Source organism: Dryas octopetala, chromosome 5 (assembly GCF_963921425.1).
Source record: "Dryas octopetala chromosome 5, drDryOcto1.1, whole genome shotgun sequence".
NCBI classification, from domain to species: Eukaryota; Viridiplantae; Streptophyta; class Magnoliopsida; order Rosales; family Rosaceae; genus Dryas; species Dryas octopetala.
In genome coordinates, this window is record NC_141370.1 from 17076874 (window position 1) to 17104428 (window position 27555).

The 27555-nt window shown below is 38.2% G+C and overlaps 3 protein-coding genes and 1 pseudogene across 3 annotated transcripts; 2 read left to right on the forward strand and 2 right to left on the reverse strand.

Annotated features, from left to right (window-relative positions):
- The first annotated feature begins 3788 nt into the window (after positions 1–3788).
- AGG3 (guanine nucleotide-binding protein subunit gamma) lies at positions 3789–7759 on the forward strand. The gene is made up of 5 exons (XM_086243749.1): positions 3789–4405; positions 5894–5946; positions 6110–6154; positions 6245–6289; positions 7226–7759. Exons 1-5 carry the CDS (start codon positions 4259–4261, stop codon positions 7569–7571), a joined length of 636 nt encoding a protein of 211 aa, XP_086099875.1. The 5' UTR covers positions 3789–4258; the 3' UTR covers positions 7572–7759.
- Positions 7760–8112: 353 nt separating this feature from the next.
- On the reverse strand, positions 8113–10773 carry LOC147285055 (Subtilase family protein). Its single transcript, XM_086243747.1, has 2 exons — positions 9074–10773; positions 8113–8969 (listed from the first exon to the last, which is right to left on the reverse strand). The coding sequence occupies exons 1-2, from the start codon at positions 10692–10694 to the stop codon at positions 8305–8307; spliced, it is 2286 nt and encodes a 761-aa protein (XP_086099873.1). The 5' UTR covers positions 10695–10773; the 3' UTR covers positions 8113–8304.
- Positions 10774–17904: 7131 nt separating this feature from the next.
- On the reverse strand, positions 17905–23047 carry LOC147285056 (protein ALTERED XYLOGLUCAN 9 pseudogene; annotated as a pseudogene).
- A 1964-nt stretch (positions 23048–25011) lies between these two features.
- LOC147285057 (trimethyltridecatetraene synthase-like) lies at positions 25012–26659 on the forward strand. Its single transcript, XM_086244370.1, has 2 exons — positions 25012–25920; positions 26036–26659. The coding sequence occupies exons 1-2, from the start codon at positions 25012–25014 to the stop codon at positions 26657–26659; spliced, it is 1533 nt and encodes a 510-aa protein (XP_086100496.1).
- Positions 26660–27555: the final 896 nt, after the last annotated feature.

Below are 27555 nucleotides of genomic sequence, written 5' to 3' on the forward strand. Positions count from 1 at the left end.
CACAATAAATGTGAATAGAAGTTGAGGCATTTGCCGCATTTCCAAACAGAGTCACTGAAAGCGGGCACACGTGTGGACCCTTACACGGGCAAGTAATAGCAAAGGCACAATGATTACACAGGGCTTAAAGAACACCACCGGTTCACGTTAGCATTTCAAGTACCTTTGCATTGGGCTTGTAGCCGGGCCCAGTCGACACGTTATCAGTGACCGCTCTTCTGCCGTAGTACTTTGGGAAAGAGCAGGACCCACCAGTCCCTGATGAATGAATGAATGAATGAATAAACACGGGGATGGCCCACTCCTACAGAAACGTACTCACGCCCACCGATTTGCGCGTGGAGTTCAAAAAATGGTTGAGAACCGTACGGAACCGCTAAACCTTAATTAATTTTTATTGGTTTTATACTTTTATAGTTTTATGGCAGAGTTTGCTTTGTGGCTAAGTAGTATATTTGTAAGGAGGTTGGGATTGGACCATTGGATTTAAGTTCCGTGAAGGTCAGTCATTTTTGCATCTTCAGAAGTCAGAACCCACAAGGTCTTTCACTCTTTTGATTCCATTTGTGAGCTATGCTAGTCCCATTAAAATTAGAGGAAATTACAGATTTAGTCCAGTTATTTTATACCTAGTTTAATTTTGGTCCACAATCTTTTTTAAGTTCTGTTTTGGTCCACTAAATGTTCCACTTGTTCAGTAAAGGTCCATATTTGTTTTCTCAAATTTGGCATGCTTTTTATCCTATCAAATCTCACCCAAATTCAGCGAACATATACTTGTTTTAAAGCTATGTATTTCTTCTTTACAACCATATAAAAATCATTCAAATTGGAATTCTAAAACTCAAGATAATTGACCCCAAAGTAGGGTACCCGAAACTGTCAATTTTTCAAACTTCACCCAATCTCAATTCTTTTAGATTATAATACTCCAAATTTGTTTTTATGACTAAGAAATGATGAAATATAACTTATAGTTCAATTATAATTGAAGAAAACACAACCCAAAGGATTTAAAGTCACAAATCTGGACCTTTACTGAACAAATGAAACAATTAGTGGACCAAAACAGAACTTAAAAAAGATTATGGACCAAAATTGAACTAGGTATAAAATAAGTGGACCAAATCTGTAATTTCCTCTTAAAATTAATATAAATTATCAACTCATACCATGTTTGGTATATTTTCTGAAAATAATTTTTAATTTTAATATATGATGGAAATAAAGAGAAAATTGAAAATCATTTTTGAGTAGAATGATGTGGCATTATAAAATAGAGAAAATGGTGGATCTCAAATGTCAATGTCCCAAACCACTCTCCTCTCTATTTTATAGGGAAGTTCTTAGAAGGGTGCTTTCGGCAATGCAAACACGAATAATGCGCTATTTACCATATTTTTATACCATATTTTTATACTATCTTACATGTCATTATTTTACTAGATAAAGTTTTTCTTTTTCTTTTTTGATTTTGATTTTTATTTTTTAGTATCTAATGCATGAATGCCATGTAAGTTGCCACATAAAATGGTATGAAATTATGGTATAAAAATGTGGGATGTCTAGCACTACTGATGCAAACACAGGTTATGGTGCTAGTGCATATTTTTCATAAGGAGTTGGGTTATATTCCACGATGAGGTGCAACTGTCGTCATCTAGTGTTTACCATCACATAATAACATTGATAGACAAGTGCTATTAATAGACAAGAAATCGTCAAAATTTAAGAGTAGAAAAATTAAAAAATGGTCATATGCCATACCATGGCTGTATATGACAAAATTTACCCCTACTTCATATCTCATTTATCTTTCTCAGGTAAAATATTGGGTTGCATATTAAATTAAATTTGGAGAAATTTCGGTTGAATCTACTCTAGGAGGCTTTACTACTATTAATGGGCCAGTTGTGTGCGAGTTTATGGACCACTTTAAGTGTAAATTTAGCTGGAAAATTGAAGCCCAAGTGTCAAACCCTAACTACAAATATAGGTCATGGGGTGAATTACTGAATTCAGCTAAATATCTCTGGCTGTACCTGACAATGCAGGAGACCATACTTTGGGATAGAAAATAAATCATGGAAAGATCTTGGTGCAAGAATATTTCTGGTATCAAAAAATGCTCTACAGTCTACGGTGGGTGGTGGGTAAAAATGTCTCACTTTCAAGTTTGCCCAACAACTAATGAAATGAATGAACAAAAAACCAAAAAAAAAAACAACTAATGAAATGAATTATGTAAAAAATATTATATAAACAAGCCATAAACGAACTGTCAGTTTTGTTCACGGTGGCCCCAAAACCCAAATGAAATAACCCATTTCCTCCTTGAGGCTTCAGCTGGTGACAGTTTAAAAGTCAAAACAAAGGTAAAAGTTGTTGACTGTTGTTGTTGTACAAGGTAACTGTAATTTTCCTCTTTCGGTACAAAGGTAAAGGTAATTTGACATGATTTGAAATTTACTTTAGATAGTAGTTATTTTTAAAATCAATCCATTTCTTTAAGTAAACGGTGTATGTTATATGTGTTTTCATATTTTTTATCATATGATGAAAGGGGTGATACAAGAAGTATATACACGTCGTAGGTAAATGTTTTTCTATTTCCTTGTTGAGGCTTCAGTTGGTAATAGTTATACTTGGCAACAAGTAATGTTTTTGCGAGTTCATGTTATGTAAAAAATGACTAAATTTAAACACGACATATTAAACTAATGGGTGAAAAAATATCAAACAAACACTATACAAAAAATTATAAGTGAGTACAACATAATTTGTTTCACCCGCTAAGACTGCTACTTATAATCACATATTGAATATTGGTTGACTCATTTCAATCCGCCATATTTATTTCATATATTAACATTTGTTTACCCATTATAAAAAATAAATAAATTATAATTTTTCAACAAAAAATAAATGAATAATAAAAAAACTATTAAATAATAAAAACACTTTTATTCTTAATAGATTCAAATGAATTTTGCGGGTTAACACAAAAAACAACTCATTAGTATCACGTGTCTATATAATTTCAATCCGACACAATAAATTTTAATCTGAACACTAAAGTTTTTGTGCAAAATCTTGTCGTGCTAACTTGTTGTGTACAAGTTTGCGAGGTCTAATAACACTGGAAAAATGGGGGTACAAGTCGTTGATGTTTTGTTGTTGTACAAGGTAAAGGTAAATTTGACATGAAATGAAAATTACCCAGATGATAGTTATTCTCAAAATCAGGGCTGATTTGTCAAGTCTCTTTTGCCCAAACACACAAACAAGCAACGACCTTTTTTTTCTCTCTCTTTCCTACGCAGCTGTCACGTGCGGTCTGAGGTACTTCCCATCGTGCTTTTCGCTTCTTCCTCTGCAATTCTGCAACACCCCATCACACAGAGAGAGAAAAAAGAAAAAGAAAACCAAAAATATATATTAAAAAAAAAAAAGCACCACAGTGAGACTCACACACTCTCTCTCTCTTTCTCTTGGTCTTGTTTCTCCAAAATCTCACTCAAATTTGATCAAAACTTCTCATTCTCTCTCTCCCAAAGTCTCAAACTTTGCCAAATGGGTTCGTACAGACACTTGCAGTTGCAGGCTTTTTTCACAGCCGTCTTTACTATTATCACTATCATTATTTATTTGGAATTATTTATCGGCTATTACCAACCATGCACAAAGATGTTGTGCCTCGAGAAACCTCTTTCTTTCTTTTTAGCCTTAATTGAAAAATGAAAACATTCACTCATAGCCTCTGTGTGTGTGACAATAATGATTCTTTTTAGCCTCATTATAACTTGCCCTTTAAACCAAACCCACCATTAATCCTCTGCTCCTCCAAAGCTCAATATGATATACGCTCTGCTGCTAGCATTTATGCACCCTCTGGGCCGCTGTTTAATTTCCCTGTACAACCCTCTCCTTGTTTTTAAAATTTCTGGTTCTGGGTCGTAATTATCCTTGTCAGAGACCCTAATTACTGCCTCTACCACTGACTTTTGTATACCATTCACACCTAACATCATTTGCCGCTTCTTGTTTTCACTTACCCCATTACTGCTTCTGCTCTCTGTTACTAGCTACTGCTACCAGTAGTACTAGTAGCATTACTACTACTAGTACTACTCTGAAATCTTCACCATCTTTGCTTCATTTCTGGGTCTGAGTTCGGTGATTCAAGAATTGAGTTTTGGTAACTGCTGGACTACTAGTAGCAGTGGGCCAGTGGCCGGAGAATTAACGTCTGACAGAAATGGCAGCTCCGTCTGGTTGTTCTGCATCGGTGCCTTCGCTGCCGCCGCCGTGCCCAAAGTCGCCGCCACAGTATCCAGATTTGTACGGCAAGCGCAGAGAAACGGCCCGGGTTCAGATGCTTGAGAGGGAGATTGGTTTTCTTGAGGTGGGTTTAGATTAAATTTTACTTGGCATATATGTCTAGTTGCACATTTGTTTGTAACTGGGGGCTAGATTTAGTGATTTACTAGTTAATGCATTTGCTAATTCTGTGTTTGAGTTGCATATTAAAGTCTCTTCGAGTTGAAAATCAAAACTTGGAATGTCATTATGATTTGGGTTAAGGTGGTAATTCCAAGATTGCAAGTCTTCTTTGTCTTTTATTGTTTAAAGACAAGCTAATGAAGTGTTTGAGTAGTCGACTGTAAATAAAAAATCGTTCTTGGATGAAAAAGCTTTCTGTTTCTTTCATTGGAAGCAAAAAGCTTAAGTTTTTTCTTTTTTTTAATTTGATTAGCTTCATCTTCATTATGTGAAAACTGAAAAGGTACGACTTACATTTTTGTGAATTATAAGATCATGACTAAGAAAATCTCCACTAAAGGGTGTGTTCATAAAGCTAGACAATCTGTTGGTTTGACACTGCGCTTAAAGTTAAACATGGAATAAATCATTTAAAACTATCTTGGTGGAGACTAATCATAATTGCTATACACCATGTCAATATTTTGGATTGTTCTGTTTTATGGACTAATTGACTAGAAAGTTTCTGACCCTCTGAACGACATGATGGTGTCTGGCTAGTAATCTTATAGGTCGATCCAATGAATGATACTCCTCTGTTGCCTGGTTGGAAAATTTTCGATCTGTTATACTACAGGTGAGATTTGACTGTAGTTATCTTTGTTCAACACTGCAAACCCCGTCCAGCAGCAAGCGGCGTGGAGGTTGTACTCTGTGAACTATTGCTACCTGTTCTGCATAATCTTCAAATGTAGAGACCAGTTAACCAAATTGACTTAGTGATATTGTATTAGTTAGATGAATGTAGGCAAGTCCATGATTATGTTCTCCTGTCAATTGTGCACTCAAAAGTGTTTGTCAGGGTTTCATTGACTTTCATTTGATACCCCGTTCATCTTTCGCTTGTCAATAATAGTAGTCATGAAGTTTTTTTGACCAATAGATAGGGATGGTCTTTGTGTTCATACGATCCTTATGGAAGACAATAAAGTTAGATTTACTCGAGGCCACCTTTTTGCAATAATGGAACACTTGAGGTCAATTATAGGTCCCCAATGAGGGTCTGAGATGAGGGGGGGCCAAAAATGTATTTTCAGTCCATCTCTCAATCTCATGTTAAAACTTCTGTCATCAGGTTCCTGCTGTTGTTAATGTGGTAGCTCTCCCCTGCACACACACACACACACACACACACATATATATTTATCATAATATAATTCCACTGCATAATTGAATTAGTAAGTAAATAATCTGCTGTTCTGAGTGGAGTGAAGGTGCTTTTCATAATTTGAGTCCAGCATGTTTCTACTGATAAGTTACCTCTCACCTGTTGTTGCTGTTTACTTGATTTGTTTCTATTTAGTTTCTTTTGTGAGATAACAATTTGATTAATTTTTTTTTTTCTGTGCAGGAGGAACTAAAATCTGTTGAACGTCTTCAACCTGCTTCCAGATGCTGCAAAGAGTATGTTAGTTTTTCTATTGTTCCCATGTGTGGCATACAGTTCCCAAAGTTTAAGTAAAAGAATTCAACTGAAACTTCTTTCAATTTATTTGCCCTAGTCACATAAGAACAAGGTGATTCTCTTTTTATGTAGTGTTATAGATTGAACATGATTATTTTGCAGGATTGCCGATTTTGTGGCTGCAAACCCAGATCCGTTAATACCTACGTAAGAGAAAAGTCACAAATTTTTTTCTAAAGTTTAGTGTACCTTATGTGGGTTATGATTATTGCATTTTTCTTTTTCACTTTCAAACAGAAATCGAAAGAAACGCCGGTCATGCCGCTTCTGGAAATGGCTCTGGTACCATTTTCTTTTTCCTTTCTTTCCTTTAAAAAGTTATGTTAGCTTATGAGTTTTAGGATTATCCTTCAGCTCATTAAGATGAAATTGAGTTTAGTAATAGACAGCAACTGCAATATGCAAAAACAGTTGAAACATTATTATAGCACCATTTAACTGCTGGTTGTCTTGCTAATTAGTTTAGATCAAAAGTCTGCTTTGCTCCGAACATCTTTCATTCAATATTGGAAAGACTTCTAGGCTTTTTAAGATTGTCTTGCCTAACATTCTTATGATTGATGGAATTAGCAGTGGAGGCGGGGAACTAACATTTGTTTCGGGGTCCTACAATTAATAACATATTGACCTTTACATACAATAAACTCATGGCATGTTTACTAATCCGTAATCGGAATCAAAATAAGGAATTGGATTCCGATTACGGGCTACTCATGTGTTTACTAACTATATGGGAATAAAAATACAAGTGGGGCCCTTATGATATCAGAAATTCAACTCCTTATATTGGAGGAATTGGATTCTTGTGTGGGGGGAGGTATTCTGATTCCTGGAGAAACAACCCATCAGGAGTCCAACTTTTTTTCCTATGATACTCTCACATTATTTCTATAATTTATTTAAAACAAGGGCATTTTAGTAATCAAATTGGTTGCAATTCCGATTCCGGTGAATTAGTAAACAACTTCTATGGAATTGGTACCATTCCTATTCTGATTCCAGATAATTTAGTAAACAGTTTCAATGGGAATCCGGATTTTGACTCCTCTTCAATCCAATTACTTATCAATCCAATTCCTCCTAATCCGATTACGGATTAGTAAACATGCCATCAGAAGAAACTCAGCTAGTTTCTTTTTGCTTCTGTAGATGCAGAATCTATCAATTAAACATAATGCATAAACTCTCAAATATGACATAAGTATGTTTGTGGTGCAGTGGAATGCCCTGTTTTAGCTTGTCGTGGCTTTGCTGTTGCTGTTGCTGTTGCGATGGGTGCTCTCTTCATCTAGAAATGCCACGCTGCTGTTCTTGCGGTTCATGTAACTGTCTTTCATGTTTCAGCTGTCCGACACCCAAGTGGCGATGTTGCTGCTCATGTCCCCGATCCAATTGCTGCAAAAATATTTCATGCAGCAGAAACTGTTGCATTTTTCCATTGTGTTGTTCATGTCCTGATTGCTCTTGTTGCAAATGGAAATGCTCTTGTCCAAAATGTCCAAAGGTACGACCTTGTTGCTGTTGTAGAATAACCTGTTGCAACCCTTGCAGTATATGTTTGTAGTACTCGTGCTATCTTTTATGGAATCTCTGTTCTTCAACATGGTTTTTCATTTCGACTGGTCTACAATTTGCAAATATTGAGGGTTTCGAAAAATTATGTGAGTTATGAAGTAAATTTTAAAGTATTGGCCTCTCGATTGTTGGTTCCTTGATGAGGAAGTTTACATTCATGTTGGTGGTTTGTCATCTGCAACTGTTGCTCATAAGTCATTCTGAAACAAGCTTGAAAAGCCACTTAAAAAGCCACATACATGGTTGTTGAATGCAATTTTGAAGGTTAGCTAAAGTATATGATGATATACGATGCTTAATCTGCAGACCAAAGAAGTTACATAATATAGATCAAACTTTTTGGGTTCATACAGTACACCACTGAGTAAAATAATACAATCCATTTTTGGGCTTGGGCTTCAATTTCCAAATAAAAAGACTTCGTATTGGGCTTCAATTAAATTGCAAACTAGAATTCTTGCTTGGTAGGTTGACTGTGGTGGTCATGGTGAAAAGTATTGTAGTGGCCCAGGAAATGGTGCAATTGGAACTTATCTGAAAAGCATTCTCCACTATGTAATTAAAATATGTCATAAAAGGCACACCTATAAAGGAATTTGCACTTTGAAGTGCCTTCCTAAAGGCAATAACCAAATAACAAGCTCTCTTGGTTAATCTCCAATTTACTTGTTGTTAGGCCGAACAGAATCAGGGCCCAAGAAAAGAAAAAAGCCCAAATAATCTCACAACTGTGTCCATGCAAAAGCAACTGGGCTCTTAACTTGGTGTTGTGGGTTTGCCCACACAATTGAACCAAATTCTGACCTTGCTGTACTCCCTGCACCCCTACTAGCCACAAAGGTGACTGTGAACCTCTTCTTCTCCCCTACATTTGTAAACACAAGCCTACTGGGGTTCACCGTGATCTTCACCGTTTGCGGTCCGCTAACAGCCACTCTGTATACAGAGCCGGCAGCCCCCACATTGGTGACTTCACGACTGTATCGCACAACCCTCTTGTTCCCAAACACAACCGAGAAAGACGGGTAGTTGAGTTGGCCAGGGTCAGAAAATTTCCTTGAGCATGTAACGTTAGGGCGCTTAACAATGGCTTGCACATGTTCAGTGGTGTAGTCCAAGGAGCACAAAAATGTAATGTAGTCCTCAGTCAATATGTCATATACGAGACCCGGCGAGAGCGCCTTCTGGGGGTCGACGTGGCCGGAGCCGTGAGCCAAGGGATTGGACAATGCACCTCCTGCAGCGTCACGGAGAGGGGACTTGGTGTTGTCATATGTGTAGGCTGTGGTCATGAGTGCAGACTTCACTGCACTTGGGCTCCAATCTGGATGGGCCGCTTTCAGCAATGCTGCAAGCCCACTAATGTGTGGACAGGACATTGATGTACCTACAATTACAAACACAACACAAGCTTAACAAAGTCCATTTCACATTCGCCAACATCCTCATCAATGATCAATCAACGTTCTACAATGTAGCCGTTGCCAATACCTGACATGATGTTGAACTGGCTTTTCCTAGTGTCCTCCTCAAGCCCAGTGGGCCCAACAGCCTCTGACCATGCAGCTAAGATGTTAACCCCAGGTCCAATCACATCCGGCTTCAAGATCTGGGGGGTCACCAGATTGGGCCCGCGAGAACTAAACGCCGCCACAACTGGTGACGGCCTCACATTCAGCACCGTCCCGCCAAAGCTAATCACAGCCGTTGGATTTTTATCCCTCTGCGCGTATTCTCTTATTACGTCACCCACTTTCCTCCCAACTGCCACAGCCGGTAACAAGTGACTGTCAGCAACTAATTCCTCACCGCTGGCGGCAGTGTTCGCGAGTATCATCCCCACCCCACCCGCGGCACGTACTACACCACCTTTCTCCACACGTGCGTTGATCCCTCGATCGCAAACCACCACTTTCCCACGTACCAACTCCGGGTTAAGCGAACCGGGTAAGCAGAGATTGCTGGAGCTGTTGGACCCCTTGTTGTAAACCAACCCGACCGGTTTGGACCCCATTCCTGCACCACTATAGAGCGACACGCCAGTGAACCGGTTTTTGTTACCGAGCAAGGCGAAAGCCGGGAAATCCCGGTCCAAGGTCCCGGCTCCAACCGTCATGATCCATGGGGCCGTGTTGGCCAATGAGGCCCTACTGGGTCCACTGTTCCCGGCCGAGCAAGAGACGAAAATGCCCCTCTCCATCGCAGTGAACGCTCCAATCGCGATCGTGTCACGGTAGTACGGCGCGGACCCACCGCCCAAAGACAGCGACAGCACGTCCACTCCATCCACAATGGCCCGATCCATACCCGCCAGAATATCCGACCCGAAACACCCAGTGCTCCAACAGACCTTGTACGCGGCGACCCGCGCGTGAGGCGCCATCCCACGCGCCGTCCCAGTGGCGTAGCCGAGCAGGCTGGCGTTGGCCACGTGGGACCCGGCGGCCGTGCTGGAGGTGTGGGTTCCATGGCCGTCTCGGTCGCGCGGCGACTCGGCCTCCGTCTGCTTCCCCACGAAGCTTCCGCCGGAGGCCATATGGTACCCCTTCGAAAAGCTTCGGGCTCCGATGAGCTTCTTGTTGCAGAGAGACGGTTTGAAATCGGGGCCCGATTCGCATTGGCCGCGCCACCGGGTAGGGATCTCGGGCATTCCGGTATCGTCGAAGCTCTTGGACTCGGGCCAGACCCCAGTATCCAAAACCCCAACGATGACGTCATTGGAAGCCTGGTTCAGGTCCTGGTCGGAGTGTCCGGCCCAGAGCCCGGTCTGGGTCTCCAAACCCAGAAACTCGGGGGTCCGAGTGGTGTGGAGATCGTAAACGGTTTCTTCGTAGACGCCAAGAACCGAGTCCGACTGGAGGAGAGCCTCGGCTTGCTCGGCATCTAAAGAAGCTGCGAAGCCGTGGTAGGCGGTAGTGTAGGTGTAGAGGAGCGAATCGGAGGTGGAGGAGAGAGATTGGAGGTGGGCAGAGTACCAGTCATGGTGGGTAGCGAATGAGTCAGGCTTGGAATGGTGGTTCATCTGGACTATGTAGGTCTGCTTGGCCGTGACTGAGAGGCATGGTAGAATAACAAGCAGAGCTACGAACCATAACTGGGCCTCGGAGGCCATGGCTGTGAAGCTGAAAATGTGAGAGATGAGAGAGTGAGACAGTCCAGTCGCTGAGACTGTCAGAAGGGATTAGAAGGTGGAAGAAGAGAGAGACTGATGTCGGGTTTATAAGCAAGTTGGGGTATCGAATGCGACATTCATTTTGCTTTTATTACTCAAATGCCATCCCAGCTGCATGCAACTAATTCTTTATAGTAATTAACCGTTGTAAGAGAATATTCATTTCAGTCGCTGCTTGGTTCCTAAGAAAAATTAAGAGAGATAGAAAGACTGTGAAAAAGAAAGAGACTAATTAAATATTCAATTCATCTCTCAAACTGCTATAATGAAATGCAATTATTTTGATGCATTCACGGGTACGCATGCGCTAGTCTTTGGGGTTCATTTTTCTGTGCCCATCTATGTTACGCGTTTATGTTTGTTTTGGTTAATTTGGTGAATGCATGAATGAATTGTTTTTGTTGGAGAGAAATGGCGTTTCAGCTGCAAAGGTTGTTTGTCTTCATCACACACATGTAGACATTAACAGCTGGAGACACGTCATTTGAAGGGTCCAGCACTCAAGCAACGCCAAAGTTAATTATGTTTCGATCCCCATTGGATCTTCCTCATCCCAAACAGCTTGGTGCTAAAGCGTTTGGCCTCGTCACCCTATAATGCCAAACTTCTAACTATGTAACTCAATACCTAATCATATTGTGTTAATGTATCTAAATATGTGTTGAATCGGCTTGACCTACATTAATTTTTATACCATAAAGTAATTCTATGTTACATACTTACATATATATTTTGGATCAAAAATCAACATACATGATTCTTCATATTATATAAACGAATTTTATTGTTACGTATCTGAATATGTGTTTGATCGAGTATCAACATACATGAATCTTCATTCTAGCTATAAACAAATTATATCGTTAAATATCTAAAGTTCAATCGAATATCAAAATACATAAATCTTGGTGCGTAATTGAACTTTCATCTATTATGTACTACAGTTACTAAAATTTATTTATTCAATAATGTGACAATATTTCATTTATTTAAATCTCTCACTCTAAAGTTAATTTGTTTTAAATTAGTTAACTTAAGAGGGCATGTATATAAACACAAATTTAATGAGTATACTATTATTGTACTAGCTACCAAACAATGCATATGACTCGAAGAAGTATGTATTAGCTAGCTAGGGTGATTTGAGGTCAGGCTTGCCAAGTACAAGTGTACCTAACTCTCTCAACTATCTATCCGTATGCAAGGGCAACTGAGATTGACCACCCCTCTTTACCGTTTTTGTTTAATAGCCAACAAAAGAAAATATATATATACACAACAATACACATGTACATTTGAGTTCAATTTCTAAATCAGCACATGCCATACATTATTGAGTATAGCTAGGGCGGTGATATGTCGCAATTTATGAACACAACTTACAATCCTACCACGTAATCAGCTGCTATATTAAACATATTAACATAACATAAACAAGTTCAGGCCAAATCTTGTACGTCAATCTGTTTAACATTGTTTTTCAAAAGTTGTCATGCAATAATCGCAAATTATGAGTTGTAGAACATCAACATGCATGTTCATGACTAAACCTGATCTAATATTTATTTTTGTATTGTTGTTGACCTATGCTAGTCTAATGCCAAGTGTTGATTTCATTACACGTTCTTTTGATCCCATTCTCAATAAGATAAGACCATATATTTTTATAAAAATGATTAAATTAGTGATATATGTTGGGAGTGAGAGCAAGGTCTTAAAATTCTTAAAGAAATGAGACTGATTTTTAGATTGCTTATTATACCAGTTATGAGTCACTACGTTGCGGTGCCTAATAAAACGGTAAACAGAGCAGAAGGGCATTTATCTTGAGAATAACTGAATAAGGAAAAATGGCACGATTGTCTAGAACAAAAGGGTGCTCGTAGTCAACAATCATGCAAACTATGCGGACATTTTTGTCTTTTTAACTCCATTCGTGGATGTGAAGGAGATAAGAGAGGGCACGCAGTCCACACTCCACGCTATTTATCAAGTGAGAAGGGTAACGGCTACATTTTTCGGCCCATCTCTCATCTTCCTCTTTTGACTGGGATTCACAGTTTCAGGGCATTGGTTTCTGTACAACTGCATAAAGTGCCTCAACTCCTTTATATCTTTCTAACACGTGGCACTTGGGCCTGCTTCTACTTCAATCAAAGGTAACCTTCAACTTCAATCTTCCCTCACGCGCTTGTACACTATTTTGATTTTAGTGCAAATTTTAGGTTGTAAATGTAAGTTTTTAAGCTGCAGCATATGTATATTTTAAATTACTGATGCAGGCTTCATAAATACTTGTCAAGCACTTAGTAAGAATTGTCTAACGCTCAACATGAATTACCAAGTATTCGACCCTAATTTTTTCTTGCGAGGTAAATTTTGGACTAAGTAGACTATAGGTTAAAGTTCTTTGTCATTTTGTCCTTCTAGGTACAATACTTATTTTTAATTATATTTATTTATTATATGAATCTCTAGTTCTCTACATATATCAATGATTATTAAACAATAATTTATTCAGAACCAAAAAAACTTTCTTATAATAAAGATATTGATATGGCATCATAAATACGAGAGGAGGAAGGATCTCACATTTCAATATCATAATCATTCATTTGCTCACGTTTTCTCTATTTAAAACATAAGAAGGATAATTATGTTGTCAAACGTATTGCCTCTTGAAAGTGTGTTTAGATTAACCAATTAATTTGTTGCATAGTTAGCTATATGACATGTACATTTAACTCAAATATAGATATTGACATTGAAATATTGAACATCCAAAGTGATATGAAAGCTTATAAAACAAAAATGTAAATAAAAGCTCTAGAGTTTCCTTGAATTATGGAATTATAGGAGCCCACAAAACACCTAACCCAAGTATCTTACAATCAGTTGGGTACCAAGCACTAACTACAAAAAGGACTTTGAAAACAACCTAATTTAAAGTTTCGAGTGGGGAGTGGGGAGTGACTTTTTTATAAAATGGCAAATCGCCAACGCCTCTTCTAAAATGTCAAAAAAAAGAGGCGGCGCGTACTGCCACAGTGACTGTATGTGCGAGTATGGAAAAACCCACAACAAAGATTTGTCAATTATTTTGGAGCATGAGATATGAATTATGAAGTGGGCTGTATGAGCACATGCCTGTTATTGTTAGTGACACAATCAGGGATGAATGGGCCCACCACACAAAACCGCAGATGGTGGCGCCAATCGAGCCAATACTCTCTCTCTATTCCCATTATCCCATACATAACATATCAGACAAAAACAAAAAAAACAGACATAAATATATCTGAAATTAAATTCTGAAAAGTTCAGAAAATCCGCACGCTCACTGTCATAGACTCATAGTGCTTTTTCTTTCACTCTTCTTTTTATCTTATTATTTTTTGTTGTTGCAAATATCATAAGATCCACGCGGTTTATGCCTTTCAGCTAATCCTCTTTTTCTTTATGCTCCATCCCCTCCTTTGAATCCATGAAACAGCTTCAAGATCCCCACATTAACATATTTAAGCAAGGGAATTATGAAATCAACTAATCATGCTCTGTTTTTATGAAAATTAATGCATGGTTGTGAAGAGGAAGAGAAAGCCCACTCCCAACCAATTTCCATTGAAATACATTACATAGAAATTAATATATTGGGCCTTCCTTGGAGGAAAAAAAGGCAGTTAATGGCCTACTAGTTTTTTTATTTTCTAATGTATAGGATTATGAAAACAAAGAAGATGACTAAGAAGTCATCAAATGATCATCTGGGGTCATTAACCCGGCCCACAGAAGCTGGGGCCCATAAAAAAGCAGTGGCCTTTTCTCTTTTTGATTGATGACTTATTCACTTTCTAAATTTCTATATTGTTGATAATAATGTATTCATAATAATGATAATAATATTAGTATATAAAAACATAATCAGTACATAGCTTGGGTAATGGGTCTTGTGTGCAAGTTGGATCAAAAGCTATGAAGCACACTGCTGAGCTCAGTGGAAGTGGCAGAAGCTATGGCTATGACCTTTCAGTGTGGTGCTTTCAACTGGTCCAAATGGGAGATCTATAGAGCCTGTGATCCAATATCCCCATGGAAGTGAAGCTGTGGAGTGGGCCTGTTCTGCTCATCCATTCCTTCACGTTGTAGGCGATTACTTATTTCACCTACCTCAAGGCCACCTCAGTTTGATGAATTGCTTGAATGGGAGTGTGGGAATTAAAGTTGCCCATACCCCCCAAGCCCCCCACTCCAACTCTGTTTTGCTCTCTGGGTCTCTCTAATTACTTCACCTCCTTTGTTTTGCTTGGATATTTTATTGATTCAAAGTCTTGAAAAGGTAGAAACCAATATTGGATAAGATGGAGAGGTCCATCCCCCACCTCCTTCTCTTTGTGAAACAACTCAAATACACATTTCACAAACACCATTTGTGGATAGCTACAACTTTTTCTCCACTACTTAATTTTATAGGGTTTCTTTTGGTAGCCTAATTTGTATGTCACTCCTCTACATGCTTGATGAAGATCCTAAATATTTTGGGGGAGAGAGGGTCTACTACGTGCTAGTACAGTACTACCCAATAAAATATACCCAATATGTCTTTACTTTCAAGTGGGACTTTACCTAAACAAAGGCTACCATTATATGAATGAAAATGCCAACAAATTGTATGTCCTACAAACCTATGTATGAGCTTTTTTAAGTGGCAAATAGTGGAAGCACCTAGCACTACTCTAAGGTCCCGCCCCCACTATCACATACATGTATGTCTCAATTAATTAATGGACCTTTTCTTCTTACCAGCCAACATTATGCTGGACCCATGGGTTACATAATGGGAACTATTTCCTTTACAGGATAGGAAATTCCAATTGCAGTTTAGATTGCAAAATCTTAGGCCAATCGTATAATATTTTCCAATGTATTTTTAAGACCCTTATCCATTAGTTAAATTGGATGAAATTCCTTGCTCAAATTTGGCAGTTGTGTATAGCAGGACTATATATAATTTCCACTATTTAGAAGTTAAAAAAAATACGGAAGGCCAAGTTCTGAATTGTTCACTCCAACTTCAAGCAACAGTGGCACAATATATATATATCTGGAGTATCTAGCTGGAGTAAAAGAAAGATTCTATGGAGTAAAAGAAGAAATAAAAATATTCATGGGTTCATGTGTTTAGAGGAGTGTGCATTCCAAGGTGTGATTATTCTAAAGGCTTATTCATACCATTGCCCCATGTAAGATACACTTTTTTTCACTTTGCCCCCTGAAACTTAAATCCTCTCAGTTTGCCACCTGAACTTCGCAAAGTTGTTGCAAAAGACCCTATGCCGTTAACTCTGTCAATTTTTCCGTTAGAAAAGCTGACATGGCACCTATATGGCATGAGTGAGACCATTTTTTAGTTATGTAAGATCCATGTAGACAAGCAAAATTATAAAAAATTGACATGGATATTATTATTTTTAGTTTAAAAATTAATTTTTTTGTTCACATGGATTTTACATTACTAAAAAAGGGTCTCACTCATGCCATATAGGTGTCACATCAGCTATTTTAACGGAAAAATTGACAGAGTTAACGGCATAGGGTCTTTTACAATAACTTTGTGAAGTTCAGGTGACAAACTGAGAGGATTTAAGTTTCAGGGGGCAAAATAAAAAAAAGTGTATCTTACAGGGAGCAATGGTGTAAATAAGCCTATTCTAAAGTAAACACAATCATATCCCTCTGTAGGTGTGCCTCAAAGGGTGTGTGTGAATGAAGAAAAGAAAGGAGAGAAGTGTGTTATAAAAGAGTGTACAAATCAGAAAGTTCCCTTCCTGTTTCCTCTTGGCTGCTTGTGAGTTGCACATGCAGAGATGCACTGATGTTATGTTCATCATCTTCATTCTTCACTCTTCTTTTCATCTCATCTATACAAAGTTACAAGGATTGCATTTACTCTAAATAAATGGGCTTGGTTATTCTTCAGTCCGTGACTCTCTATTGTTGGGTGGGTTATGGCTCAATTGTTATGAGGCCCAAAACAAATGTGCTATTGGCCCAAGATCAAAGATTTCACAATTATTGTAGAGATGGTTTTCATTATAAAGTGGTCACATCGCAGAAAGTACCCAAATTGATCATAAGAGTCATCTGCACTTTAGATCAATCCAATAGCATGACTGACATTTACAAATTTTACAAATTTTAGATCATGTTTTCGGTTCCAAGTCCCACCTTTCAAGTCCCATTCCTATTGAACTCAATTCAACTCTCTCTCTTTTTTAATGGATAAGTGATTGGCAAAAAAAAAAAAAAAAATGGATAAGTTGCTTTTGCTTGCCCCACCCAATTTTGATTTAAGCAGAGAACTCTGACCATCTCTCCCACTCACCTCTTTTTCTTTTTTCAGTTCAATCATTGGCAGACGTGTCCAATACATATAGATGGATACTTGGTGTAGAAAAAAAATATCTTTATCATTTTTTTAAAGATAACAAAAGTTCATGCTAAAATCAACAGGAAATTAGAAAAAGCCAATATATTTAATTTTTATTAATAAATGGAAGAAAAAGTCAAATATTACTAATTTGTTACGCTTCTCAATTCATGAAAATACAATATATATTCAACTCATCCTATCATTGATTATTTAATTTAGTGGTGATCATCTTTAATCACTTATCATATTAATGTCTATTTGATTTAGTGGCGATACTTAATTACCTTTTTATAGAATGATATTCTAAAGTTCAAATTTCTTAAACTAAAGTTGTTGATAATAACCAAAAAAAAAATTGATCCAATTTCCTTTATATAATTTGCATGCTAAATCTACAAATTATTGCTGTAAAAATCAAGTGGGGTCGAGCTACATCCACCACCCGATGCCAATTGACGTAACAATAATCTCAACTGTTGATATCTGAAACATCTTGTGATGGTCAGCCTCATCGGACGGCTGATGGGGTGTGAATCCTTTGAATGGAAGTCAATTCACCGGGCCCCACATGATATATTGATTGATCAATTATAGATCAGAGGAGCCAAAGATAAAAAAGGAAACAAAAAAATCAGCAGAAGAAGAAGAAGAAGAAGAAGGAGGAAGTATCCACGGCAGCAAACCACCGTACCGGAGTGGTTGTAGCGGCGGCGGCAGCCGTCACCGCCTTCCTTTTCCTTGTGTCTCCGTCGTGGACGTCTCTTCGGCTTCAAGGGTCTGTCTACGCTTTTGTCCCTTCCCATTTTTCCACGATATCTCAAAAAATATTTAAAATTAATTTAAACAATTATTAGTGTTCTCTAATCTCTATTATAAAGAAGGGACTAAAATACGACCCAAAATTAAACAGCTTTCCTAATTAGTACTCCAACCAGAGAGAAAGAGATTCTTTGTGAACATTAGGAAGGAAAAAATATGAGTTCAGATTCAGAAGGACATGGGTTATGAGGTGGTTCCTTTTTTGGTTCTGGGTATGTCTTCTTTCTCACGCTTATGGTGGGATGGCTCTTCTTTTATAATTTTTGTTACCAATTTTTATTTAAACATGTAATTATATAAATCGGTATTAACGGACGCGGTGGTTTCTGAGAAGAACTGAAGCAACTTCGAGGAAATTATAGAGACGCGTAAACAAATTCTACTTCTGAGTGTTGATGCAAATTCTCGTAAGGTAGATGCAACAACTTAGAAAAGCTGATCTGGCTGATCAGATGCTTTGCTGGATGATGAAGTGGATGTTGGTTGAGATCTTCCTGCAAAAGAAACAAGATCAAAGGAGATGGACCGGTGTGGTACCAGCCAAACACGCTCCGATGATGAAATCAGTGATGGTGTTTGATGAGGGATGAGGAAGAACAGAGGATGAACTTGGGAGAATAGGAAGAACAAGGCAAATATTCTGGGTTATTCTCAGCAAGCTGGGTAAGCTCTTTGGTGAGTGGAAATTTTGTGTAAGTGTTTTGTGTGTAAAATGCGTAGTAGTGGTTTTGCACATATGGGTTGATATATATAAGCAAAGGAAAACCTGATGAGTAAGTTACCTGCATTGTGAATGAATGGTTGCCAGAGACCCACGCATCTGGCCAGACCTAGTTGCATGTTCAGCTGCTTACTTCCTCAGCATTTAATGTTGCATTGAATGCCCCATTAAATGTAAGGTTGGAAGGTTCAGACAGACTGCCCCAGTGGTCATGGATGCAGGCCTGACATTCTATCTGTCAGAAGATTTGTGTCAGGTGCATTTAAGTGTGGCGGTTCGTCCCAGCGTGATCTTCCTGGGAATGGCGGCGGAGAGCCGAGCCGAGCCGATACGAACACATGTTCTTATGCGAAGACACGAAGTCCATGTGTGGTCGGATCGGACATGGGATTCCAGACCGAGCCGGTCCAGTAGATTGGGGTCTTTTCGAGCCCTAACTGGTCGACGCCAGAACTCGAAAGGAGACCATCTCCTGTGCCGAGCCGAGCCGAGCCGAACCGGGATGATCGTGGGAAGATGGACACTCGATCCCTTGGAAGATCATCGGTTCGGCTCGGACCGAACATGGTGGGCCCGGCGTAGAAAATCGGTCTGAGCTGGCAGAGGAAATGCTAATCTGTGATGATGTGGAGGTCAAAGTTTGACCACTGAGAGTCAACTCCGAGGTGGGTGTTGACCAGCCACGTGTCGAGCCGTGATTGGCTGTTCGGATAGATGTGGATTTTCCCACAAACACTGAGTTTCACCCCACATCGGCAATCCAAGAAAGCATATGGAGCTTTGAGTTTTGTTTGGTACTAAAATGGAGCTTGAGTTTTGAATGAGACTACGACGAGAGATTTCAAATTTTGGGCAGAGTTTTGGGCTTGTAAGTTTACAAATCTCGGATTGGGAATTTTTGGGCTTCAGGACTTTCTTTGTAATACTTGGGCTCATGGACTTCACTGTAATATTTTGGCTTTATTGACTTCTTTGTGGGCCAAGCAACTGCAAATAGTAGACAATTTTATCTCGGGTAATTCTAAAAGGGGATTAATGTCATTTTACTCCACAGACTATTATACTTATATCAGTTATGTTCTCAGACTTCTAATTTAAAAAATTAAGAACTCTGACTTTTTCAATTTTGTCAATTGAGGTTATTTCGTCAATTTACACATTTTTCATCCAAATTTAACGGGAAATGAAGGAGGAAAAAATGATGCATGAGGGGAAATTGATAAACTCTAAATGGAAGGGACCATTTTGCCCTAAAAAAGAACCCCGCGTGATTGGCACATGTATGCAAATAGAAATTTGGATGGAAAATGTGTAAATTGACGGAATAATCTCAATTGGCAAAATTAAAAAAGTCAGAGTTCTTAATTTTCTAAATTAGAAGTCTGAGGACTAAACTGATATAAGTGTAATAGTTTAAGGAGCAAAATGACATTAATCCCTTCTAAAAGGACCCCACTATTTTCTTTTCAAACCCCATAAGAAAATTTTTCTCTCCAACTTTCCATCTTTGCTCCTAATTATTAAAAATCTGAAAACCTCTTCCTTCTCCTCTCACACGAGCCCCACTGCCACCACTTCCTCCCTTCATCCAGCCACCTCATTGGCGACTCTTTCTTTCTTTCTTTTTCTTCTTCTCTCTCTCTACCAGGTGCTTTCTTAAGAAGCGCTTCCAAGTACTTTTATAACCCAAAAACGCTTTAATTTTTTTTGCCAAACACAAGTAAAAACGTTTTTGACTATTTAAAAGTGCTTTTAAGGCTTCTAAAAGCACCACCAAATAAGCCCTTAGGGTGAGGGTTGGGCTGGGCTATAGCAAGCCCATATTTTCTAAAAGAAAATTCCTATGTGACTTTTTTAAACACTTAGCCCAACCTAATTTTTCTTATCAAGTTTTATATTAGCCACCAACATTCTATTTTTTTCTTTTCTGGTTTAATACATAATTACAATATAATTACAATGAGGACCTGAATATAATATCAGGCAATTGAATATATAATTGTGGGGAATTGAACTAACTTGATTCAACCCCTCATGGCGCATCAGGTTACTGCTACAGTCACAACTCAACATTTAATTATGGGCAAATTACACAAAAGTACCTCAACTAACCACCCTATTTCACTTGAGTACCTCAATAAAAAAAAGTTGCTCGTAGGTACCTCAATTACTGATTTTGCACACCCAGGTACCTCCGTCAACTATTCCGTCAGGGAAGCCGTTAATTGTCTACGTGGCACACTAAAAAAATGCCATGTCGACAAACAAATAATAAAAAATGAAATAAACTTTAAAAAATGAAATAATTATTTTAAAAAACTAAAAAAATTAAAAACACAATAATTAAATTTAAAAAAAAAATGGAGCACTGTTGCAGCACCCCTTCTTCCGCCTCCCACCCCTCCCTCCGAGACCCACCCAACCCAGCCACCCACCCCTTCGACCTCAGCCACCTTGTCACCGACCCTAGTCACCACGCCGCTGACCCACCTGGCCACCCACCCTCTCTTTCCCCGCCTCTCTCTTCTCTCTCTCTCCCCCTCTCTCTCTCTCTCTCTCTCTCTCCCCGAAACCCCAGCCCAACCACAGCCCCATCCACCATACAACGAACCCCACAATTCTAACTCAAGGACTCGATATCCAGCAACAAAAGGGGTCCTCCGAATTGGCGCAAAAGCTTACTTTTGTGAAGCTGTTTATTATATTCACCACGCAATGCATCAGTCATCTTCTCCCTCTTCTCCTCCGTATTCAGCATCGAGTTTATCAACGTCGGTATGCCAATCCAGAACAAGTGTTGTGATCTGGCCGGCACTGATCCCATTGCAGGCTCGGGCGAAAATGGTAGCAAAGAAACCGCACGACTCTGTAGTGATTTCAATGAAACACCAAAATCTGATGCGTTGGTGAAATGAAGCATATGCCATAGCCCATAACCCATGACCAACACATCTGGGTAATTTCAATTTCGCTTGAAACCCATCACCAAATTAGTCAAATTAACAACACAAGGAGCCCAAATGAAATCCAGTTTCATCCCAAACTCACCCACCACAATCTGATAATCACTATGCCTTTTAAACAGATCATTCCTAACCTTCTCCACAGGCTCTGAATCCAAAACAAGACTCAACAAAGAAAGCGCCACATACCTTGCTTGAGAGTCCTCTGCCACCACAACCCAAGATCCGTTAAGCAAATCAGAGGCGTTGGAACGACCCAGTTTCTGAAACCCACAATCGGAGGCGTCAGAACGACCCAGTTTCTGGGTGGGGGCTAGGGTTTCGGGGGGAGAGAGAGAGAGAGAGAGAGAGAGAGAGAGAGAGAGAGAGAGAGGGGCGGGGAAAGAGAGGGTGGGTGGCCAGGTGGGTCGGCGGCGTGGTGGCTGGGGTCGGGGGGTGGGTGGCTGGGTTGGGTGGGTCTCGGAGGGAGGGGTGCTGCAACAGTGCTCCATTTTTTCTTTATTTTTTTGTTTTTTTAATTTAATTATTGTGTTTTTAATTTTTTTAGTTTTTTAAAATAATTATTTCATTTTTTAAAGTTAATTTCATTTTTTATTATTTGTTTGTCAATGTGGCATTTTTTTAGTGTGCCACGTGTACAATTAACGGCTTCTTTGACAAAATAGTTGACGGAGGTATCTGGGTGTGCAAAATCTGTAATTGAGGTACCTACGAGCAACTTTTTTTTATTGAGGTATTCAAGTGAAATAGGGTGGTTAGTTGAGGTACTTTTGTGTAATTTGCCCTTTAATTATCAGAGGAGGCACAACGTACGTACTAGTGTAGCTGCAAGACTAGAAGTGATGCAGAGATGCATGAACATAATCAGATTTGTCTTTGCCATATTATTGAAGTTGAGTGAATCCTAATCCCCAAAACAAGAATTTGGCTTGGTCATATTAAGTGATTAATTTCACGATTAGTAATGTCGAATGAGTCTGTTTTTCCTAATTGAGTGATTCTTAGACTACCATGCATGTGTTCAACATGTTGGGTCTATTTCCCAATCACTGATTAATTAAATAGCCCTTTGTGATGTGATGTCTGTATATAAAAAACAGCGTTGGTGGATCCACATTTTTCATTACCCTTATCATATCTTCAACGCATTTCATATGGTAAGTAAGAAAGTGGCAATTAATATAAAGAAATGCTAAAGTGATAATCCGAAATGGGATCTTACATCACTTGGCAGATTTTGTATAAAGGTAAATTACATTAATTAATTTAAACCTTAATTTAATATAATTTTATTGGTCAAAAAGAGAATAAAGCAAATTACCCAATGAAAAGGATGGCCATTGGCTGTGGTTTTGTCCATTGTTTACAGAATGGGAAGGCTTTATATATGGAAGCATCTGGGAAAGCCCTACCTGATGTGGAACGGGTCCATGGCTAGGAAGTGGGAAGTTTAGGAAAGTGTCAACAATATAATTAGAAAGGTGTCATTCCTAGCTAGCTTGATCCTTCATTCTAGCTAGGAATTGAATTAGTATTATTTATTTCCTTGTTTACTTATTCCTAAGTTTGAATATATATAAGCTCTAGCTTATATAGTTATACTACAAGCAATCTCACACTAATTTTCATTGATTTTCATCCAAATCAGAGATGAGATGAGATAGAGTGGTTTTCGGGATGAATAATTTAGGATTGTGAACTTTTTTGTTTGTCACATTTATAACAAAGGATAAGATAGTTACGTAAAAGTTGATGTGCTAGTTAAGTGAATGAATGATAAGATGAATTTAACAATAACAAACATTTTAATTGACATGACAATTCATGTCATTAAGAGAATTTTTAGACATTCTAACAAAATAAGCTAGAAAATCACATCATATTATCTTTGCCTTTTAAATCTACTATTAATATTTTTTCTACATATAATTATTTAGTATTCTAATTGGTTTTTTGTAACAAAAGAATTCTCTTTACTATATATAGAAACCTCCTATGATGACAAGGTACATTATACATACAAGTTTCTATTTAGGTCAAAGAAAAGGTATGAGTTGAATAATACAAAACTTTGTTGTTTGCTTCTACTTTGTCAGTTGCCATTAATGTACAGTGGATCTATACAGGCTATACAGCCCATACGTACTTACATTGCGTGAAGCAGGCTAGGAAAACATGACAATATATTATTTGCCATTTGGCCCATATATTTTAGCTTCTTCAAAGGAGACTTTAGATAATTGGGTGATGGGTCAACATATATATGCATGAATGATGCCTGGCCTATTAAATGCTAAGGTCGTTAAATTTTGATTAGTAAAGTGACAATATTTTATTTTATTAAATTTAAATTCATATAAAATTCTATTTATTTTAACAAATAAAATATACATCGTTGTTGTAAATACTAAATAGCTAGGAATTTAGAAATTTATCTTATTGGTAGTTGACCCCATTCCCAATAGGTCCATGTGTATGAAAGCATATACGGACGGTGGTGTACATGTACACTGCATTTATGGGCACATGCAATGTGTGTGCAAGGGTTTTTGTAAGGTTATGACACATAACATATTAGACTTTTTCTTGCAAACTCTAATTTAATGCAAGTGATTCCCGTAATGCATGTATAGACCCTACTACACAAAATAAAAATACTGCGATTTCAAAATGGTTAATTAATTAAAAAGAGCAATGCATGGGTCATGAGGACTCATAACCCTCTTGTCCTTATAATATATATGCTAACTGAAACGATGACAAGTGTTCATTTTCAAATTCTCTAGCTCTATAACCAAATGCAGTGTTTTTTAATCACATGTCTGAATATACGTACTTTCAACTTCTAGCTTTTATCTTTTTATCTTCTCAAAAATAAAGAAATGTGTAATTGTTAATTTTATGAGATTTAATGAATTGAAGGGTAAAACAAGAACAATACATTGAAGAAGAATAACATTTTTATTGGTAGAGCCATGGCAGATCGGGGAAGAAGAGGTTTGGGTTGAGTTGGGGGTAAAAAGATAAAAGAAGTCAATAATGTATGTCTTCCTTTTTAGTAAATTGAATATTTAATTACTGAGTTAAAAGTAAAAAAAATATATATATATATATATTATATATGTCATTGGTTCATATGACAACATATGCATGTGTTCAGGGAAAGAGGCTTAGGATGCAATCGTTGATTCATTGCTCAATTAGACATATCATTTACAGTACCTGCTTCGAGTCCTCAACTATATACAACTTAGGTCTATATAAACCTCCAAAGGCCATCTCAAACTTTCACCAATACTACTACACCCAAAATCAATGCCCATGATGGAGGTTCTGATTTCTTGGGCTGTTTTAATCCTGGCATGCCTTGCTACTCTGACCCTTCTCTCAAAGATTTTCTTTCCCCAATCCCACAAACTAAAACTTCCACCAGGTCCAAAACCATGGCCTATTATTGGCAACCTCAACCTCATTGGCCCTCTCCCTCACCAATCCCTTCACAAATTGTCCCAAAAATATGGACCCATAATGCAACTTAAGTTTGGCTCCTACCCAGTTGTAATTGCTTCATCAGCTGAAATGGCAAAGCAATTTTTAAAAACGCATGATCATGTGTTTGCCTCTAGACCCCAAACTGCAGCTGGTAAGTACACCACTTACAACTACAGAAATCTCACTTGGGCACCTTATGGTCCATACTGGCGCCAAGGCCGCAAAATTTACCTCTCCAAGCTCTTTAGCTCAAAAGTACTAGAGTCTTTCGAATACATTCGTGTTGAGGAAAATCGCGCTTTTCTGTCACGACTCTATGCCGTGTCAGGGAAGCCATTTCTGCTCAAAGAGCATCTCTCACGCTTAACTCTTAGCATTATAAGTAGAATTGTGTTGGGAAAGAAGTATTTTAGTGTGTCTGAGTTTGAGACTTCGATTGTGACACTGCAAGAGTTTCAGGAGATGTTAGATGAGTTGTTCTTGCTTAATGGGGTGTTGAATATCGGGGATTGGATACCGAGGCTTCAGTTTCTGGACTTGCAAGGGTATGTGAAGCGAATGAAGGCCTTGAAGAAAAAATTAGACCGATTTCATGATTATGTGTTTGATGAGCACAAGGCAAAGAAGGAGGGAGTGAAGGACTTTGTGGCAAAGGACATGGTGGATTTACTACTGGAGCTGGCTGATGATCCTGACATTGAAGTTAAACTCAACTATGACAGTGTCAAAGGATTCACCCAGGTACTACTTATATATATATGTTCTATAACTTATATGTATATTACCAATTAATTTACAAAAATTTTCCATATTAAAAATTTAAAGTTGTAAACTTTTCCACATTTTTGAAAAATAGGACTTAATAGCAGGGGGCACAGATACCTCTGCAACCACAGTGGAGTGGGCAATGTCTGAACTCATGAAACAACCACACCTCATCAAGAAGGCAACTGAAGAGCTTGACAGAGTGATTGGGAGAGAGAGATGGGTGGAAGAGAAAGACATCCCACAACTTCCTTACATAGATGCAATTATGAAAGAGACAATGAGGAAGCACCCAGTTGCTGTAATGCTTGCACCACATTTGGCTCTTGAAGATTGCAATGTGAGAGGTTACGATATTTGTAAAGGAAGTAGACTGTTCATCAACACATGGGGCATTGGGAGAGACCCCTCACTGTGGGATGCACCGGAAGAGTTCCGGCCGGAGAGGTTCTTAGGAAAGTCGATAGATGTCAAGGGACAAAATTATCAACTGCTGCCATTTGGGTCAGGAAGGAGGATGTGCCCTGGTTTTAGCCTTGGACTCATAATGATTCGGTCAAGCTTGGCTAACTTGTTACATGGATTCAACTGGAAATTGCCTGAGAATATGAAACTAGAAGATTTGAGCATGGAGGAAGTTTATGGATTGGCAACGCCGAGGAAGTTCCCAATTGTTGCAGTGGTGGAGCCTCGGCTCCCAATCAGTCTTTACTAATTATATTTATGTAATCTAATAATGTTGTTGGGACAGCAGACTGTCACAGCAGCGAATCCAAATTATTCTATATGTTTTTTGAGCATTGTTTGGGAATTCAAATTTGTATCCAAATTATTCTATATCTGAGTTCATTGTAAAAGTCTAAAGTCATTTATTTACAACAAGTAAAATACTGATATATACATTACTACATCATTTGAAATATGTTCCTATGTAGCGTCTCAATGTAATCATTCAACTTTGTGATTTTCTACTGTTAATGAAACCATCTTCCTATGCAATTTGACATTGGTCAGAAATATGATAAGGTCTCTTTCAAACCTTGGCCCAACCCAATTTTCCGAAAAAGAGACTGATATGCCCAAAATGGGTCTATTGTTCATGTTTTCAGCCCAAATTAAACAACGGCAAAAGCTCGTAGAGCCCATTACTTGGCTGACAAGTTACATTAGAAAAAAACCCAAACTATTGTATTTGCATTGCCCTTTATCACTTCGAAAGATCAATCATGAAGAAATGAATATGGCAGTTGAGTCTATAACTTCTGATGCTTAACTATTGGGAGTCTGTGACTTTCTCTAAGCCAACTGAAACTGTTCCTCCAAGGACCTCCAATTAATGTAGCCTATGAACCCTGATGTTTGCTTGTGTTTCTTAGTGATAAAGTATGGCAAAATGATTTTCGCTGTATATATAAACCTGGTTTGTTTGGTAACGTTTTTGTTTTTTATTTTCTGTTTTTTAATTAAAGAGAGAAGGAAAAGATATCAGACAAAGAAAATACATAGATTAGATTAGAGATAATTAGAGAAAGAGGTGATAAAGAAATGAAAATGAGTATACATAGAATTGAACCCAATAGCTTTCTATTCAAAACTGTTTTGAGTTTTTAT

Excerpts from the sequence above, each read along its gene's own strand:
- AGG3 (XM_086243749.1), top strand. The coding sequence starts at position 4,259 with ATGGCAGCTCCGTCTGGTTGTTCTGCATCGGTGCCTTCGCTGCCGCCG. Across the intron at positions 4,406-5,893 it reads GGGAGATTGGTTTTCTTGAG|GAGGAACTAAAATCTGTTGA; the intron begins GTGGGTTTAGAT and ends TTTTCTGTGCAG. Across the intron at positions 6,290-7,225 it reads CGCTTCTGGAAATGGCTCTG|TGGAATGCCCTGTTTTAGCT; the intron begins GTACCATTTTCT and ends TTTGTGGTGCAG.
- LOC147285055 (XM_086243747.1), bottom strand. The coding sequence starts at position 10,694 with ATGGCCTCCGAGGCCCAGTTATGGTTCGTAGCTCTGCTTGTTATTCTA. Across the intron at positions 8,970-9,073 it reads CCAGTTCAACATCATGTCAG|GTACATCAATGTCCTGTCCA; the intron begins GTATTGGCAACG and ends TTGTAATTGTAG.
- LOC147285057 (XM_086244370.1), top strand. The coding sequence starts at position 25,012 with ATGGAGGTTCTGATTTCTTGGGCTGTTTTAATCCTGGCATGCCTTGCT. Across the intron at positions 25,921-26,035 it reads GTGTCAAAGGATTCACCCAG|GACTTAATAGCAGGGGGCAC; the intron begins GTACTACTTATA and ends TTTGAAAAATAG.